The sequence below is a fragment of the Eretmochelys imbricata genome, chromosome 4 (assembly GCF_965152235.1).
Source record: "Eretmochelys imbricata isolate rEreImb1 chromosome 4, rEreImb1.hap1, whole genome shotgun sequence".
Classification (NCBI taxonomy): domain Eukaryota; kingdom Metazoa; phylum Chordata; order Testudines; family Cheloniidae; genus Eretmochelys; species Eretmochelys imbricata.
The window spans coordinates 27,168,246-27,188,194 of NC_135575.1; the positions used below are offsets into that span (position 1 = coordinate 27,168,246).

General features: G+C 40.8%; 1 protein-coding gene across 5 annotated transcripts in view; it reads left to right on the forward strand.

Annotated features, from left to right (window-relative positions):
- SMARCAD1 (SNF2 related chromatin remodeling ATPase with DExD box 1) overlaps positions 1–19,949 on the forward strand; it is a 77,733-nt gene that overhangs the window by 13,509 nt on the left and 44,275 nt on the right. For 3 of the 5 annotated variants that reach the window (XM_077815031.1, XM_077815032.1, XM_077815030.1), the window contains exons 3-6: positions 1,226–1,400; positions 5,436–5,604; positions 8,480–8,543; positions 15,989–16,080. In XM_077815031.1, coding sequence (XP_077671157.1) covers positions 1,226–1,400; positions 5,436–5,604; positions 8,480–8,543; positions 15,989–16,080 — 500 coding nt within the window. The other 2 variants (XM_077815033.1, XM_077815034.1) reach the window with 2 other exon arrangements.

Sequence of the window (19,949 nt, forward strand, 5' to 3'; positions counted from 1 at the left end):
ACATACATGCTCTCTCTCTCTTTTAATCACAGTTGTTAACAAAGCGAGATGAATACAACGAAAGGGCGGAGAGTCTCTGGGTGCTGTTTCTGTTGTTAGAGTATTGCTTTGAGTCTCTCTCTGCGTGAGTAGTAGTTGTTACAGAGAATTGCTTTGAGAACAGAGTCTGTCTTAGAATGTACTAACACAATTAGCAGCTTGCAAGTTTCACACATAGAGGGAGAGAAACAGTACCAAAAACCAAGAGACCTCTTAATTAGTAATACCCTGGAATTTAAACTGTGGGGAATCAAACTAGTTTGTGATTTTAATCATAGATACAGAACTTCTTTCATATGAACCAACACTGTAAGCTCTCAGGTATAGACACGGCCTAAACTACAGATGTGCTTGTAATGTAAGTGAACCCACCCTCACCAAATATACCTTAAATCTCAAACATACTATTCTGTGGTGCTCCAATCACCACTTCCATCATCCGCTCAAGTGAAGGAGTAAAAAGGACTGACTGGAGGCATGGGGAAAGCTTGGCTTGAGTGGAGATCTACTCTCTCTGACCCCATCTTGGATTTATGCCACTAAAGATTTTAGAAGGAAAGGAGATGTAGGGAGCCATTTGTTTAGCTGATAAACAGAGCTCAGAGCTGCATTTCTCTACACATGCTCCTTTTGAAATCAAAGGGACTTAATTTCTAACCCAAGAATTAAGGTAGTCTGGGCACTTTTGAGTAGAGTGAAAAGCCACTTGGAATAGTTACATGACGTCTGGGGTGGCCCAGAGATCTTGAGTTTGATTCAGAGTCATTGTTCATGTGGAAATTTAAGTCTGCTGTATGCCTCAGCAAATCCAAGACCAAGTTGGTCAAGTAATTGGTCAGCCTAACCATGAAGTCACAGGTGTCACAAGGTGGGTTATACACATTTGGCTTGTAACCCAGCAGTTGTTCACTTTAATAGCCATATTCATGTTTTTTGAATGGCTTTTGTGTTTAAAGCTATTGGGTATTCAAACATAGGAATTTGGTTAACTAGAGAACTTAAATGAGAAGTCTGCTGATGGAAACCCATGGATTCTGGGGACTCGTGAACACATAATGGTGTGATCTTTATTTGAATAGTCAATGTTTTCTAATGAAAGATCCTAACTTTTATGGTGAGGCTTTAGTTGCAATGAAACATTTTGAATTTATATTCTTTTCCTCCATCCTCCAAATGGCTTGTACAGAAGACTCCAGTGTCCCAGAAACCCCAGAAGCAGAGAGGACAAAGAATTTATCGTCTTTCAAGAATCTAAGAGGGATACAATTTATTGATGTGTCTTCGGATAGTGAGGATCAAGGACCACCAAAGTGTTCCAGTACAAAACAAGACAGTGTTCCCATGAGCGAGGTGATTGTAATGTAAGTCTTCACCATACCACTCTTCTGTAGTATTCATTATCTTCATTTGTGAGTTCATGAATTTTAATGTCCTACTTTCCAAAAAAAAAAAAAGGCATTTCATGTGTGCTGGCTAAATGCCATGTTGGTTTTGAATGTCCCCACTGACCAGACTGTATTGAGCTTTTGTCTCAAAAAGCTTCACCTCTTTAAAGAGTTGTCTTCCTCTGAGTACTACCTAGTTCACTGGAGAAATCCCAGAATACATGAGTTTCAATCATACTTCTGGTATTTATCACATTTTGGGCAATTGTCAGTGAATTCAAGCACCACTAAGAGGATTTCTCAAAATTCAGTTTTAAAAGGTTAGCTGAAGTGTTTACATATTGGGTTTTGTTTAGCTTGCTTGCTTTCATCCCCGTTTTATAGACAGATTAGTTCTCATGTCTTGCCAAAATTGTCGAATGACCAGAGGCCTCAAGTTAATGGAAATTACTCCTTTACTATAGCTTTCAGAAGTCTTCAGAATTGCGTAATGCTTTTCAGTTCCTCTGCCCCTGAGGAAGCACTGTTGATAGATGGTCAGGTGTTCCTTCAGGGCATAATATATAATAAACTTTATATAGTGAAGAGAGTTCAGCACAAAAATAGTTATGCATACATGGCTCGACTTTCAGAATTGTTGAATGTATGACGGATTTTACTGTAGAGACAAGGTGGGTGAAGTGATATCTTTAATTGGACCAGCTTCTGTTGGTGAGAGAGACAAGCTTTTGAGCCACACAGAGCTCTTCTTCAGGTCTGGGAAAGGTACTTTGGGGATTCCTGTACTGATTTAACTGAACTGGTAGAAAAATCTATTTAGTTAAATCAGTGCAATCCCGCAGTTTGGCTAGAGTTGTGTAAGTAACTGACTTTCCATTTTACTGTATGCAATGTAGTTGTAGCGATGTTGGTCTCAGGATATTAGAGAGTCAAGGTGGGTGAGTTAAACATCTTTAATTGGACCAACTTCTGTTGGTGAGAGACAAGCTTTCCAGCCACACAGCTCTTCTTCAGGTCTGGGAAAGGTACTCTGAAGGTTATAGCTAATGGCAATAGGGAACTGATTGTTTAGCGTAAGTAGTTAGCACATACTCTCTGCAGTCAGAGGTTTGAATGGTCCCTTAGAATATGTGCTAACTACTGAAGAGCTGACCTGAAGAGCTCTGTGTCCCTTGAAAGCTTGTCTCTCTCACTAATAGAAGTTGGTCCAATTAAAGATATTACCTCACTTAACTTGTTTCTCTAATATCTTGGGACTGATATGGCTACAACTACATTGCATGGGTCCTACTGCAGTCAGTGGAAACTGCTAGGTTTTCAGTGCTGTTGAAAAGTAGGTCAAGAATAGTTTAAAAAACAAATGGTGAACAGAATGGTGCCTGTTTTCTTCCTCTTCTGTTGCTGCCTTTTCCATTTGCAATGAAACTGGGGATTCTGTTACATCATCTCAAAACACTCTCTCAAGGAGAGGTTACATATGGTGGTTACCCCCTACATTCCTTTCTCCTGCATGTCTTCCTTCTGTGTTCTTCACGCCTCTGCATTTGAGTGAGGCTACATAGATCTTTTCCAAGCTGCCATCGTGCCAGCATGGGGACCACTGAGAGCACAGGAGAGAAGTTCTCTCTTTGTTCCAGTGTCTGGTGCCATATTGGCCCCTGCTAGTTACAATTGTGGCGAAAGTCCTGCTCAGCCCCTGAATTCCTGCGTTGGGAGCATGCTCAGTTGCGCTGTGGGATAGCATATGTAGTCATGTTGATATGTGGGATCTACTTGAGGTTGGAGCATGCTCTTGCAAACAGTCTTCAGAGAATTTAGCTGTCAAATGCTAAGAAGTCTTAACTGAGCAAACTGCAATTTTTTTTCAGAGGGATCTTATTTGCCAAAATTGGGGGAATGTTTACAGGGATGGTAATTCTGACACCTGAGCAATCCCCCCCCTCAACCACCCTTGCCAAATTTCAAATCCCTGCTCCAATGTATGTTGCTGTTAGTTTTTCAGCAAAATGGTTGTTAATTTTTTTTTAACGTGGGTAAAATGTATTTTTTCCTTAATCTTGTTCTCTGAGACAGCTAAATTGTTTTAGCTCAAACTTTTATAACATTGTCAGTTTGAAGCAGACACCTAGCATGGAAAATTTTAGCCTTCACCATTAGTTTTTGTGAGGCTATAAACCACTGAAAATAAAATCTTTCTAATGGAAAGTGTCAGGCAACCTTAACTGTAGGTGTCACTATCTGAGTTGCCTAGAATATATTAAAAAATCCAGTTCATGGGTCAGAACTAAACTTGCCATGTTGTGATTAAGTATGCGTTTCTTTATGCTCAATCATATGGGCAATGTAAGATTTATGATGTCCTTAACTATTTATTACCTTCTTGTCAAGTACTTGGCATTTTATACATGATACGATTGGTAAGCACCTTATTTAGCAAATGTAACCTTTCAAATGATTTTTGTTGGTTTTTCTTTGGACTTAGTACAAATATTCTTTTCTTGGGGGTACTGAAGCAAAAAGGATTTAAAATATATTAATAGAACTATCATTTGCACCATCACTGTATTTAAATATTACAAGAGATACTCATCCTCCTGCTTAAGGGCATAAACTGATTCCTAGCTGAAGTTAGAAAGGAATTTTTTGCTTTGTTACAGCTTTGTGCTGTTGGCCAGGTGTGTTTTAGGTTTGCTTAGTTTTCTAAGCACTAGTTGTATGCAAGAACAGGGTAGTATCTGATGAAAAATGAAAATATTTTCTCAAACTTTTGCACACATCTTTTACAGATGATATTTTATTACACTTTCTCAGCATGATGGTTATTCACATATTGAAGTCTAATGGAAAAGTATATAGCCGGAGTCAGTTGGAAACAGCAACAGTTTGAGTTTTTACTCTCTTCTGCCCCACCTCTCTGCAGATACTTACCTAAATTAAGTTGCTGTGATGCTATTCTCTGTATAAGTATGTCATTTTTAACTGTCAGGCAAACTTTAGTGCAGCGAAACAGAAACTAGGCATCTAGCTACATAAGCTAAATACAAACTAGCTAAATAAGACAGTCAAGTATGGAATTTCCATTTAGGTCCTGCCTGTGCTACAAAACTAAGCATAAACTGAAATGTGGTCCCATTTTGTAGGGTTGCCAGTTGTGCGTAAGTCTGATAGATTTGGATATATCCAAGGCTTTGGTATATCTCAGGGACATAGTTAAAACCAAAATTAGGTTCTGTCTACGCTGCAAGATGGAGCCACATTTTAATATATTTAAAGTATTGCAAGTAGGTCTTTTCACGTGGTTCATTTTGTAATTTAGATCACATCTTGGATGTGGATTTGATCCTTCCTTGAGAGTGTGGACAGGGCCTTTACAAACTCGGTCGTCTTATCTCTGGGAAAAATTTATGTTGGACCTTTTGAGCCTGAATTTGAGTTTAGATAATGCCTTCATTCTTTCATAAATGGAAATAGATGGAAATAGATGGTACTGACAAGACACAGATAGTGACGTTACCTATTGATGTAAATCATTCTGTTGGCTGGCTATGCGACACAATAGGTAACAGCCCTACCCCACATCAGAAATGGGTTCACTGGTATTGTTAGGCTAATGTACTGAAGACTTCTGTGAATTGTTGATGCTTCATTTTGTTTTGAACAGTAGATGAGAACTAAGATACAACCAGATCCACTGCTCTGCTGGATATTAGCTTGCAAGACTCAAAGGTATCTTGCAAAAAAATTGGGGTTGTGCTATTTTTTTGCTTTATGGTGAATGAAGGCCTTTTTTCAAGGTAACTGTTTCCTGTTGTTAAACTGTGCTGTCAGTGATGTGTGGTTTCAGTTCTATTAAATTGTTTCTAGTTTCTTTCAAAGAATGGTAATACATGAACCGCTACTTTATATGAAGATAAGCTTCTGTGGTGTTACATTTTTACTGAAGAATTATGGGGATGCTAAAACAGAATTCCTAAGTAGAAATAAGTCTTATTTCTTTTCCTTATATGGTAGCTCTGAACAGTCCGATGATGAAGAGGCTGAAGATGTACCACCTACATTTACATATATAAATGATGCAGACCAGTCACCAGACATGGATGAGGTGGAAGACATCAGAGACGCTAAACTCCAGACACTGAAGGAACTCTTTCCACAAAGAAGTGACCAAGAATTATTACAAGTAATACTGTTTGGTTTTGCAGCCTATTTCCAAGGCAATATGTGTTTTTTAGTGCCTTCCATGTGAATGGAGGAAGAACTTCTTAATTCTTATTTACAAAAGCGTATTTCCATTTGATAAGATTTTAAAATTTAATTACCACACTCCGAAAAAGTCCCCCTTTAGAGCTTTTACATTCTTATTTAAATATATTAAGAACATGTTCGTGCAAACGAGACTAAACTGTTTGCTAAATAACTTACAGAAAGAAACACCTGTTTAACAGAGGTTAGCCCTTTCCCCGCTCAGTAAAAATGATCTTCAGCCCCATTTAGACAGGCAGAGTAAGGCAACCGATGTTTGCTGATCATCAGCCACTATATAGTTTTGGGTTTTTTTAATTTTTTTTTCTAGTATAGTCAAAGGCATGGACTTCAGTCCCACACGTTATCGTAGATCTTTTTTTTTTTTTCATAGTCCTAGTCCTTAGTTCTCCGCAATGAAAATGAAACCTAGACTACTGCTTTGGGACTTCATGAAGGAGAATTTCCATACAGCTTCAATTCATTTTGACTTAGAGCTACATCTGTGATATTTCTCATTAGTCTCAGGTGGCCTGCCTAATGCCTATTGGCTGCTGTTGTCACAGTATGGATGCTTGCATTTAAGCCCATCTATACTATGTAATGGTTGACAGCTCTACCCTCCTTTAGCTGAAATTTATTCTGTGCCACTTTCCTCGGATTAAGACCTCAGTCACACCTGTGCAATTTAAATGGTGCTACACACACATGTATCTATGGCACTTCTATATGGCCCCCATTGCCATAGTATGTGAGCACTTCTCCATCTTTACTGTATTTATCCTCATTGTACCCCTGTGAGATAGGGAAATATTCTCCCCACTTTACAAGTGAACTAAATGACTTTCTCAGGGTCACACAAGTAGACTGTGATGGATCAGGGTATCAAACCTGTGTATTTCTTGTCCCAGATTAACATGCTAACCACTGGGCTATGCTTCCTTTCTGAGAACTTAAATAAGTAGTGAAGGCTTAATTTGAAAATGTCATAGGTGTCACCGATGTGTAGATAGGAAAGAACCCATCTTGACTTTCAGATGTCAAAGTGAGTGTTCAGAGCTGGTTTTTGGACAGGGGGAGAGGTGGAAGTTTTTTGAATGGCCTCTGCACATTACCAGTGTTAGCGAGATGCCAACCAGTGTAGTAGAAGCAGTGCCTGTTGGAGTACCCACAAGCCCCACCCCATAGCTCTAAATGTTTGCGGCAGTGTTATAAAGGGGGTAAGGGGCTTCAATCATCTTAGTTCTTTCCAAATGTGCTAGTGTATGAACCTGGAACTTCTGGCTGCTCTTACTCAAACTTAGCTCTAAAACAAAAATGAACTTTAATGCCTGTATATGGTTGCATTTTATTGTTTTAGTGTAGTTTCAGGGAATAAATCTCTGCTAGCTTAGTTTTTAAAGCCTTGGCATTTTTAAGTCAGCCAAATTGAGTCTCTCCTTTCACCATAGCCTTCCTCGGTCCTTCCTGAAACCTATCTTGGTCCCCACTGCCTAGTATCTTTCCAAGTGGATTGGTGTTGTATTGAGGTATGTGGGTGCTCCAACTGGCACTGTTTCTTGAGAGTGCCACTCTGCTCAGCTGTCGGTGCATGTTCTCAATAATGTGAATGTGTAGAGCATCATTGTGAAGGGCGCTGATTAGTAGTAAGAAATCTTCTTTATTACTTGTATACTGAGTAAATTTGGGTTGGAAAATACAAAGTGCCGTTTTTAGTGTCACTTTTCAGGGAAGAATTGCACTTCACGGTGTAGTAAGGGTCAGAAAAATGACTAAATATTACTTAATTACCCAGTAGATCGGCTACCTGATTTGTGTTCAATCATATCTGCTGACTTAAGTGACAGTTTTTTAGCTGTTAATTGGAACGCCTGTTAGCTGAATTGACTGCATTGTCATGAGAGAGTAAGAGTGCTTCTGTTTTGGTTCCCTATCAACAGAATTTTCTAAATTCTAATGGCAGGGCTAATTTTTGCCTTTGTTTGCACCTGTGCAACATTCTTCTGGACATTGTAAACAATAGTCCTTTTGTCACCCCGTACAGCCCGTCCTGCCAAGCCCTCAGGAAATGAATGATTCTAGGGTGAGTGGTGCTTGCTTAAGATAGCTATCCTATTGTAGTCAACCTGAGGCATTGTGTAATGATTAAAATTGGGGGTAAGAACATGGACTCCTGCGTTGTTTCCATCTATGTCACTGACTCGTTCTATGACCTTTGTCAGATTATTTCACTTATGAAATTAATGCAACACTTTAGAGGTGTTGAAGTTCACAAGTTTATAAAAATACTGAGAGCCTGAAATGCAAGATGTTATGCAACGGGAGGGAGAAGGGTCTGTTCCTAGATTTGGGAATAAGAATTCATATAAACTCCGAGAGCAGCACAAGATACCCTATTTATGCACATGATCCAGGAAGTCAACTGATATGAAAGACTTAGCACGAAGTAATAAAACTGCTAAATAGAGAATGTTTATATTTACAACTCGATGGAATTTTAAGCTTCCAACGCTGTAATTTTAACTAAGGTAAGTTTTTGAAGAAATTAAAAGTGAACACTGATGTCTTGAGAATATTCAAGAAGTGCAGTAAGTGAAAATTGCCTTCCTGAAAAGCAGTATTTCAGTCCATATTTCTGCAGTCCTTCCAAGGCAATAACTGGCACCTCTAATTGGCTTGGCTAATGACTGCATGTTACTGTGGTTAGATTTTACTATAAATGTTGTAAAACGGTGAAATAATAGTTTCAACCATTACTTAGCACCTTTTTTCTGTTCAATTTGTCACTGATCACTTAATTTTTCTCTTGTTAGTTGATAGAATCAACAAGCACAATGGATGAAGCAATAGCTGCTGGCTTGAAGTTCAATGATGAAGGTATGCAGTAACCTTTACCACTGGTACGTTATACCAATTGTGCATTATTCAGGAAGATTTTTCACATTGCAGCAAACTTGAGGGGAGGATATTTAAATTGAAGTCCAACAAGACATGTATGCAAAGAGGAAAAATATTCACACTGTTTAGTTTTTCCCTTCACTTAAACTGTTTTAGATTCTTTCCATGCTCTCACAATAAAAGGAGAGTTTGGTGGTTTCTGTAGGTCAAGGTTGCTTTAATTTATGAACCCAAAATTGTATACATTATTGCTGGCTTCTCTGTAGAACAGGAGTTGCAGATTGAGTAATTATGGGGTAGTGATCTTTTTTTTTTAATGTCATATGTAAGGAAACTGCAATGGGGTACCAGAGCTTTTTACCTCTCGATCCTGTTCAAATCCAGCGCAGATCAATATTGACAGTCATTTTATCTGGTTTAGTGGCCACCTTCACATGGGCCACTAAAATCCAGTTGGCTGGATTCTAATTCTGAATAAACAAATGCCTACGTATTGATTGGTACTTTTTAGAGTATTATATTCATGGTTTGTTGTGAATTAAGTCTTAAAGTTTTCCTCAAAGGACCTGTTGAGTGTTAGCTCAGTAGTTTTTGCCATTAACAATGAATGCAGGGAAGCAGCATAAACCTCTCTAGATTCAGATAAACTTTTATTAGCAGTAGCATAAAGAAGTTATTTCCTTCAGGGCTTTTTCATGAGTAAATTCAACCAGTAAGGTTGTTTGCTTAGGATGAGTGTTTGAAATATTAAGTCAGAATTGTTAGCCATCTTGCATATCTCCATACATTTGTGGAAGCTCTAACAAACTCTGTCTTTAGGCCCGAGAGTTTTTTTTTTTTTTTTCTTAATGTTGCCTTATGGGGTATTTGAGATGCCTAGTAACGTGATGGAAAATCCCAGCGTGTGAAATGGTACAGAGCAGAAAACATGTGACACTCTTACTTCTTGGCTTTCTTCTTGTCCTCCCTATAAATCCAGAATCAAACCTTTCCCCAGGATTAAATTGTATTAGTTTTATTGGTGGTTGGTGGCTTATGCAAAAACCTGAATTGTGTGAGATCGAGGTAATAGAATACAATAATGTCAAGATCAAATAATACAAGAGATGAAATAACAGGTTTTGGTTATGCAGTTTCCATCTAGCTGCAGGACCTATGCCCAGTGTCCTTAATGAATTGGAGGCAGAGCCGTCCCTAGTGGGGTGCGGGGCCTGGGGCGGAAGTGATGTCACTTCCTGGACTGACTGTGCCGGGGGCGGGTAGGGAGGCTGGGGGAGGCGGTGCCTCCCCAAACAGCCCGGAGTGATCCCAGGCATGCTTTCCCCCGGGCCCTGCACCACTGGACTCCAGGGGGCTGACGCCACGTCACCCGCCTTCCCGGGGCTGGGGAGACTGCAGAAGCGCTCCCGTGCTCTCTCCATCCCGGTGTGCTCTCCCTTGGGTGGAAGGGGAAGGCTGGTAGTAGCCTCCCCAGCCAGTGGTTCGCCTGCTGCCCATGCAGCGCCAGCCAATTGCACTGCCATGCGGGGCCTCCTAAAATGGGGGGGAGACCCGGAACAGTCGCCCTGATTCCCCATCCCCTTGGGATGGCTCTGACTGGAGGTGTGAAAGTGAGAAGTTATCTGTAATAAGATCACTTTCAGTTTAATTGTCTGGAAATTGCTTTAAATGATCAAGATGTCTTTCATGATAAAGATTTAATGTTGGTGTTGTGGACATTAGCAGAGCAACAGCTCAGTGTCCCTATGCCCTAAGAGAAACTAGTTTTTTCATCTCTTCCATGCACTGTGCTTGCTTACATTAGGAAGTAATTTATGTGCAATGATCCTCTATGCATCTTGAGACTTTGGTCTATTGATAGTATAGCTATGACAGATGCTTAGTACTATCAAATGGTTTTAATACTTTCTATGTTGTGTTGTGTATGTTTGAGTGCACAGCGAGTTTATACTTTCTGATCTTCAAAAAGCATTTGAAATTACCATTATATGTATGATATGCTGAGGATAAGAATTGTGATGCGAGTAATTGAAAGATAAAACTTAGAGATGAAATGCTTAGCTAGACCTGTTTCAAGAAATAAGTCAAGTCCCACCTGGAAGAAAATTAATCCTAAATTAAGTGGGTATTATTATTATTTCCAAATTTATTTTAAGTTAAAATAATTTTATATAAGTCAGTATCGCATTTTTAAAATGTTCGTACCAAAATATTTGCTATGAGCTCATGCCAAGTTTGATTTCTACTATATGGGCTTTACCTTATAGCCATACTTTTTCATACAAAAATGCAATTTCATGTCCTTGCCTACAAGCCCACAGAAACAGGTGTTCTAGGAAGTAAAATTATGACAAAAATGACATCTGCTACTCTTATTTAAATGATTTAGGCAGGAGTTAGCATGTCTGAATGCAATGGCATAAATCATCCGACTTTGGGCCTGTTTTTAGAAGAAGAGACATCACTGAACACCTGCTTTCCTGCCTCAACACGTAATTTTTTTTTCTTTTTGTGAAAGTTTACAGCTGATTGGGTGAGAGAGAATAGGCAAAATTCTTAATTACCTGGGTTATTCAGATTCTCTCTGGCTAATGACAGAACTCATGTTTATAGCCAGAAATTGAGTCATAGCCAGTTTCTTCATTTAAACAATTTGTAAGTAGTAGGAACAGTTTAAATTGTTTAATATTAAAATTAAATATTGAAATATTAAAAACATAAGTTCTCAAATTTTATGGAAAAGGTATAGTTAGATTATTTGAGTGCTTTGTTCAACCCTGAAAAACAGCGTGGAAACAAAGTATGAAATTGAATCAGTGGTTTATAGAATTCAGTTCACTTTTCTGTTTTGTGTGTTACTAAATGCTGGTAATATTGGTGTTTATTGACTGAACTCCTTGTATTTTTGAGTGCTTGTTCACATCTGTATATCACTGTAGGTCTGTGTGTGACCAATGCAGTCGTCACTAGTACTTGTCAGGGCAGCACATGTGCCCCAGTGCATCCCCATGCATGCAGCCAAGTGTGTAGAGGGTTGAGCTGCTCCAACCCACTTTCAGTTCCTCTTACCCCTCTTTCCCCTCCCCACTGGGAATTGGAGCTCCAGCTTATGGTTCCTTTTTAGGGTTTAGCACTAAATTCTTGTGTAAATAGCTCTTAGTTAGGTTTAGTGTGAATAACAATAGTTTTTCTTTGTCCTTTTTGTTTGCTCTTCTTCTGAAGCCCAGAGGTGTTGATTCAGCACAGAATCCCTGGGCTTCAAACATTGCCCTTCCTGTGAGACTGTTATGCAGGTGTCAGTCATGCTACTAAATGCCTTATTTGTCTTGGAATATGTGAAAGAGAAGTTAATCATCTGCAAATCATTGAAGAGGAGAACTCAGAAGTCCAGGGAATTGTACAGGAAGGGAAAATCTCATAGAAAAATCTGCATGTCCAGCCTCTTACCCACACCATGTCAGAATGGACAGAGTTCATGTTTTAAAAGCAGTGCTCCAGTTCTGTCTGTTTTATCGTCGCACCTCAGGGGAATACAGACGCGCAAGTCTTCTTCAGAAAAGAGCTGTTCCCTTTCACCTGGACCATCCTGGAGTGTCCCTAAAACTTCTAGGTTTTTGGAACTCAAGGCTGCATTGAGACCAAAGAAGGGGTTCTCAGACATCCACAAGCACTGTAGCAATGCCACTTGTCTGATAGGTTGCCTTCTGAGTCCTCTGGTACCGAGGTTAGAGTGAGAAATTTGATTTGCTGCTGCCTGGTACTGTGAACTTATCTGTGCTTTATCGGTACCGTTGACTCCAGAGCCCCGTTCGTCAGTACTGTTGAGACTGGTTGGTACCTGCTGTACTGACTTCCTTTCCAGTGACTTCTTTTCTGTCACCCATTCTGACAGCAGTGTATACTTCGGGGTTCTCAGTACGAACTCCCAACCCTTATGTCGTAGCCAAGGATTTCCTGTATCTGTTGATACTGGACTCTCCACTGTTGAAGTTGAGAACCTTGATGCCAGCCCCGATATCGTTCTCAGTGCTGACCTCAACTTATATCCTGGTACTGGATTGACACAATCGTTAATTTTTGGCTCGACTGCAGACTTTGGTGCCGGCTCCAGAAATGTCCGGATCCTGCGCACATACTAGGCAAGCCAGATGGCTCTTTACACTGATTGATACTGCTCCACCTTTACATCTGGAATGTCTGTTCTCTTTTTCAGGGTCTGAATCCAGTAGGGAGACATCTTCTGTGAGGTCGTGAGCATCCATTATTTCAGGAAGGCATTCTATGACTCCCTTTTCCGTTCAGTGACTGAGCAAAGTCATGACCCAAGAACCAGAGGAAGCTATTACAGAAGCAAAACATCAAACCCCTATGCATAAATAGATGTCCTGTCCCGATGAGGCCATAGTATCTGAATCATTTCCCCCTCATTCCAAATGTTCACGAGATTTTTCAGGAGCTCATGTGTAAGGTGGCTTTTGCTTTGGGTATTCAAGCTGAGGTGGTTCAGGAAATTTTCATAAACTTACTGATATCTTGCATTCTGCTGTATTAAGGAAGAGTGTCTCTACCTATTAATTACACTTTAGCAGATACTGCCAAACTTCTCAGGTAGACCCCAGCCACTTTGACTCCCGCAGTACAGTAACTCCTTGCTTAACATTGTAGTTATGTTCCTGAAAAATGCGACTTTAAGCGAATTCAACTATAGTTTTTTGTCTGGTGAAAAAAATTTCCCTGGTACCTAACCACCCCCGCCCCCTTATTTACACTAATTCTTATGGGGAAATTGGATTCGCATATATATATATATATAAATGCAAGATATTAGTAAGTTTATGAAAATTTCCTGAACCACCTCAGCTTGAATACCCAGAGCAAAAGCCACCTTACACATGAGCTCCTGAAAAGTCTCATGAACATTTGGAATGAGGGGGAAATGATTATACAACACACACACACACACACACACACACAGAGAGTATAAGTTTTAAACAAACAATTTAATACTGTACACAGCAATGATGATTGTGAAGCTTGGTTGAGGTGGTGAAATTAGAGGGAGGAAGAGGGTGGAATATTTCCCAGGGAATGTCTTACTGCTAAATGATGAATTAGCGTTTGTTCGGCTGAGCCCTCAAGGATTAACATGTTGTTGCTAATGTAGCTTCACGCTCTACAAGGCAGCACGAATGGAGGGAGGGGAGACAGCATGGCAGACAGAGACACACACCGTGTGGGGAGGCAGAGGAGGGGAGTGAGATGTGCATTGCCCCTTTAAGTATGCTGACCCAATTCTAAGTACATTGCCTTTTAAAAAAAAAAAAAAATCAGGAAGTTGAGACAGCAGCTGTGACCAACAAGCTTTTTCCATCCTCGGCTCTGTCCTGCCCCAACCCTGCTCTGTATGGAGAAGGGGTAAGTCAGGGGCCAGAGTAGGCGGGAGGGGGACACCCTGACATTAGTCCTCCTCTTCCTCCCTCCCTCCCCTGCACAGCAAGCAGGAGGCTCCGGGGAGGAGCTTCAAGGCAGAGGGGAGGAGCAGCACCTGGCTGTTGGGAGAGGGACAGCTGAACTGCTGGCAATTGCTAGCCTTCTGGGTGGTTGCTGCCCTGGGAACTTAGGGGAGCGGGGAGCTGATAAGGGGTTTGCCCGATCCACGCTGGTTCCAAGCCCCCACCAGCTAGCTGCCAACTGGCTGCTCTTCCTGCAAGCAATGGACAAAACAGGCGGCTGCCAAACAAAGTTATAAGGGAGCATTGCACAACTTTAAATGAGCATGTTCCCTAATTGATCAGCAACAAAACAACGTTAACCGGGATGTCTTTAAGTGAGGAGTTACTGTAAAGAGAGCAGACCAATGGTATCATGTACCCTCCAAGGGATTTGAACAATTTTTCCTCATAATCTGTACTAGGGTGGCTGGTTGTCACCACAGCCAGTGAAAGATTTTGCCAAGGCCTATTCAGATTCATCCCCAAGGATAAAGAGCCCAAGACAATTAGACTTCTTAGGAAGGTAAACTCAACATCCAACCTTCAAATGCACATAGGAAACTACTAGATATTGTTGCCTAAAAATAACTTCATTAATTTGGACTCTGTGGCAAGAATTATTGACAAACTCCCTGAGGATAAGAGGGATGATTTCAATTCCACAATTAGAGGGTTAATTTGGTGCATAGGCATCTCTGCAGGTGGCACGTGACATGACAGACATAATGTCTAAATCTATGGCAACAGCAATCTATATGTGCAAATCCTTGGGGCTCCAGGCATCAGGGATTGCTAGGGAGGTACAAGCGACTATTGAGGATTTACTTTTTCAAGGGGTGCAACTTCTTCATTGATAAAACTGATGCACTATTGCACGCTTACGGACTCTTTGTTCACCTGGAGTCTGTTTGAGTTTTGCTTTATTAATAAGGTAATTGTTGATTAGATGCAAGAAATATTATGAAGAAAAACTTGGAATGTATTTGAAACATTCTGTTCCTTTTGTATACAAAATAGCTGTTGAGTGATATCATGTAACTTTTCTGTATTCATGGAACACTGTCATTTTAGTATTTTGAACAGGCTATTTTTATAACATCCAACTGGTGGTCCTGAGAGAAACAATTTTTTTTCTTTGCCATCCTGTTTGCTTTGCACATTTCACAGCACTTTGTGGTCAGTTTCGCTGTTTCTCATATATAGAGCCCTGCAAATCTGCGGATATCCACTTCATATGCGCGGACCATTTTTGCGGATGGTGAATCAGATGCAGATACAACCGTGCAGGGCTCTACTCACCAGCGGTGCCTGGCCCATGGACTCTGGCTCAGACAGCCCTGGGGGTGTGGCATGCTCAGGACTAATGGCCAGCAGCCAGTAGCTCGGGCTGGGCTGCAGATTGGAGTTGAGGCTGTCCAGCACCCACTTGCCACGCTGCTTTCTGTCCAGCAGCTTGGACTCCTTGGGCGGTTTCAGCATCCCCACCATGGCCCGGCCTGGCGGCACTGGCTGTACTCCCAGTCTTGGACCTGCCCCTCCAGTTCCTGTGTAGCAAATTGTTAAATTTTATGCAGTATTTGATTCCACCCTCTTAACGTTAATAAAGATGAAAAGTATAGTTCAAAGGGAATAGGTTTTTAAATTTGTCACCATATTAGAATAGAATGTTTGATTGCTTCTGCTCCCAGATGCTTAACATCTGCTGTAAAAATCCCATTAATTCTATATTGCCTAAAAATAATTGGTTCCTATGCTGTTTTGTATTACAAGGATGGGTGTGTTTACACAAATTCTCACATTTGTTAAATCTGATATTTCTCAAAGTTCACATAATTGGTAGCTTCTGTAATGTTGATTTGAATGATTCTGCTGTTTCAGGATGAATTTCTAATTGATGTAATTTTCAATTCTGCTTTTTTTTTATTTTTAAAGCTGCATCCCGAAAAAGGAAACTAAACCAATCACCCACAAACAATTCTGAAGACAGTGGTGACCAAATTTCAAAAAAGCAAAAAACGAATTCTGTAAGTGTAATCCTTTCTGTCTTACAACCACAAAATAAATTGATCCCTGGTGGCTTTGGGAACATCAGGAGCTTCCTGAATTAGTGCCTTATCTCAGGAAATCACACCTCTCATCATTGGAGTTAATAGCTTTGCTTCCCTGTCTCTGACAACACTCCTGACTTAATTATTTCGTTATTTCTTGATCCCTTTTATTTTCTTGAGATTATATGCTTCATTATTCTATGTGTATTGAATTATATCCGAGTGCCAACTGCAGTCTTGTCATGGGAAAAAGGGAACTACAATTAAGGACATGGTCCTGTGATGTGCTCAACACCATCCGTTCCCATAAAAGTCAGTGGAAGCTCTTGGGTGTGCAGAGTCCAGCCTCATCAGATCCTAAGTTAAGCATCAAGAAATTGCTTAAGTTTTTCTGTATAATTTCTCTGAGGAAGGACAGTGATATATATAAAATAAAATGGCAATTTAGTTGTGTTGTGGGGAAATGTTTACAAGAAACTTGGAACAGTTGGGTAATTTTGGGTAATTTTGATAACCTTAGCTAGTAAAGAGGAGCTGTATTCTGAAGGTGACCCATTCAGTCTTTTATCTGATATATTTGATGTTCAGTTCTACAATCCCATCTTCAGGCCAAACCCTGGAAAAGAACACGGTATCATGGCAAAAGGATGACATTAGACTATTGTATAGCAAGAATAGGAATTCTTTTGTTAAAAGTAAAGTTGGGTGGAGAAAGGCAATTACATTTCAGAGGATTTTGTTACAGTAAATTCTGCTTAATAGCAATCTTGATTATTACCAATTTCTAATGGCAACATATTGCCAGCGATTACATCCACACCTATCATCATCAATGTTAATGAGATTCAAATATTAACAAGAGGCATGCTGCTTACTAACAATTCTTTAGAGGAGAGGTCCTACCTGTAATCAGATTCCTGGCTCTGAGCATGCACAGCTGAGCACGTATGTATTCGCCATGGCTTCCAAATTTCTCAACCTATTTCTCATCAGTAAATTCGGGTTCTATAGGCCCTGTGTGAGCCTGGTGCTAAGCAAATCTGAGTAGCTGAGAAGTTTGTTGTCTCAAAGTTGGTTGTTTCATGCATTCTGAAGAACAGCCGTAACATTTTACAGGAGCGTGGGAGCAGCACAAAGAGGCCGCAAGCATCAAGGCAATGGAAAGGAGACTGATGCTGGTGAAGCCCTGGGGCTCTGGTTTCAGCATAAGCTTGGCCAAGATGCTCGACTCTGGGCTGATGTTGAAACAGAAAGCGAGTCAGCTGGCAGCAGAGCAGTGAAAGGAGTTCAACCCTGCGGATCGCTGGTTCTGTCGGTGGAAAGCCCAGCACAATGTCATTCAGCGTAAGGAACTTGGCAAGAATCAAGATGCTGATCTGGTGGCTAATGAATGGAGGGTGGATGCCTTACCTAGCATTCAAGAGGAGTTCCAGCCTCATGATATTTTCAGTGCTGATGAGACTAGTCTCCTCTACTGAGGCTTTCCTGAAAGAGGCCTGCTTGGTATGCTTAAAGAAGGGCTTGCAGGAAGGAAAAAAGCTACGGACCTCATCATGGTGCTGTGTTGTGCAAACATGGATGGGACGGAGAAAGGGGTCTCTTAGGTGATTGGAAAGAGCAAGTACCCTCGTTGTTTCCTTAAGGACCACTTAAAGGTGCCCGTGATCTGCAGAAGTTCAGCCAATGCCTGGATGACAAGTGTGTTGTTTGAAGAGTGCTTAGAGAACTGGAACAGGGAGTTGCGGCTACAGGACTGCTGTGTCTGCCTGTTGATTGATAATTGCCCAGCTCATTCAATTAATGTAGAGCTATCACACATGTTAAAATTTTTGCCTCTGAACACAGGCTCCATCATGCAGCTGATGGAGATCGGGGTCATTAAAAACTTCAAAGGTCACTGCCATGCTTGTCTTAATGCACGCATCATGGCCTCTTTCTATGCTGACCCACATCTATGAGTAGTGGATGTTGCCAAAAAAATAACTCTGATGCACTTCATCTCGCTAAGGAGTTGTGGGCTCGTGTTCTCCTGAGGACTGTTCAAAACTGCTTCAGAAAGGGAGGGTTTGTATGAACAACAGAAAATGCTGGCTTGGTGGACATTAATGTGCTGGCTGACGTTTCAGTTCCTGACAGTCTAACAGCAAAGGAATTTGAGTCCATTGTTGAGTTTGACAGTAATTTGGAGATGGAAAGTGAGTTCACTGACGCCAAATGTAGAGATGGTAGAGGTTGTCAGGTGCCTACAGGCTGAGGCACAAGTGGACAGTGGATGGGACGACGAACCTGCGGAGCCTTCACTTATACAACAGCTACAGGCAGTGGATGTTTTCTGCAGAATATGCCAGAATCATGGCTTTGAGAGTGGTTACGAGGCTGCACGCAAAATTGAGAAGGATTTACAATTGGAGATGGTAGACTGTATGAAGAAGATAACAGTGGACAAATGGTGTTCTTAAAGTTTTTTGTATATGAAATACAGTAAAATTTTGTGCTGCTTTACTCTGTGACACACATGAGGAACACTGTAAGCTGAACTGCACTGTATTTACAGTTAGACGCACATAGTAAGTTTTCTTGGGTGCTTTTTAAATGCTTGTTATGATAGAACTGTGTGCCACTGTAGTCTTTGTGACCTATGGCAACCTAAGGTTTCCTACATCTGCTCTAAGCATTGTGGTACACTATACAATATATCCATTTCTGTATGTCACCTTTTGATTTTCTTCTTCAGAACATTGTATCAAACTGAAAGTTAATAAACAATTCATTGTACAATGCATCATTGTTCTACACTCATGTCTATGTATCCCCCTGAAAATAGTACCTTCTGCTTATTGGCAACTTCTGGAAAACAGCAACTTTTCTCTTGGAACTGAGAGGTTGCTGATAAGCGGAATCTACTGAATTTAGAAATCTGGTTTAGTTCTGATTTGGAGGAAAAAAAAAACCTTTTTTTTCCTTCCCCAAAAGGGAATGGAGCCAGACTGCCCTGGAACCATGGACTTTGGGAGCCCAAGCTGGCAAGGAGCTAGCAAGCTTGGGAGATGGGACTCCGGGGTTCCAGGCTCCTGCATTGCTATTAGCCTGCCAGGTGGGCTGCTGGGGAGGTCCAGGCTGCTGAGGAGCTGGGCTGATGAGCTGGCAGGAGATAGGGCAGGCTTCCAAAGGAAACCCGGTAGCTGGGTTTTGAAACCTGCCTGGTGGGCAGTGTTCTGTTAGAATCTTCAAATTAAATAATCTCTACGAAACATTTTGATTTCAATAAATCCAATTCCGCCAAAAAAATTGTCTGAATTTTTCTAACCAGTTTCACAAAAATCCTTCATAAAATATTTGTGTTCAACCTAAATGAACAGAGGTGAGAGAATTACAAATTAAGGGCTACCACTTACCTTGGTTTGCTAATTAGTGACTAGAAACTAGACACAGTACCTGGACTTGCTAAGTGTTCATTTTAAATGTTACTGTAGTTTTTAACCTGGGACCCATGTGCTCCATAGGCAGGAGTGCTAGCAGGTGAGCTGACAACTACTGTTGGGCAATTCAGTAGCTTCTAGCATCATGCAGCTAAACATCTGAGAGGTCTTCATGAACATTAACTAAGCCTCATAACACCTCTGACACATAGGTAAGTAGTAGTATAACCATTTTACAGATGAGAGAGAGAAGTAAGGTGATTTGCCTGTATGTCTGGTGATTCATCAGTACGTGCGTACCACTGCTAATATTGCTAGGCAGCTGCATTGTGAGCTTGATCATGACCTTCACCTCAGGTGAAAGGGGAGTTGGTCTATCACGAGCTCTGTCCCTGGGCTCTGCTGAGAAGGGATTGCACGTTGGCC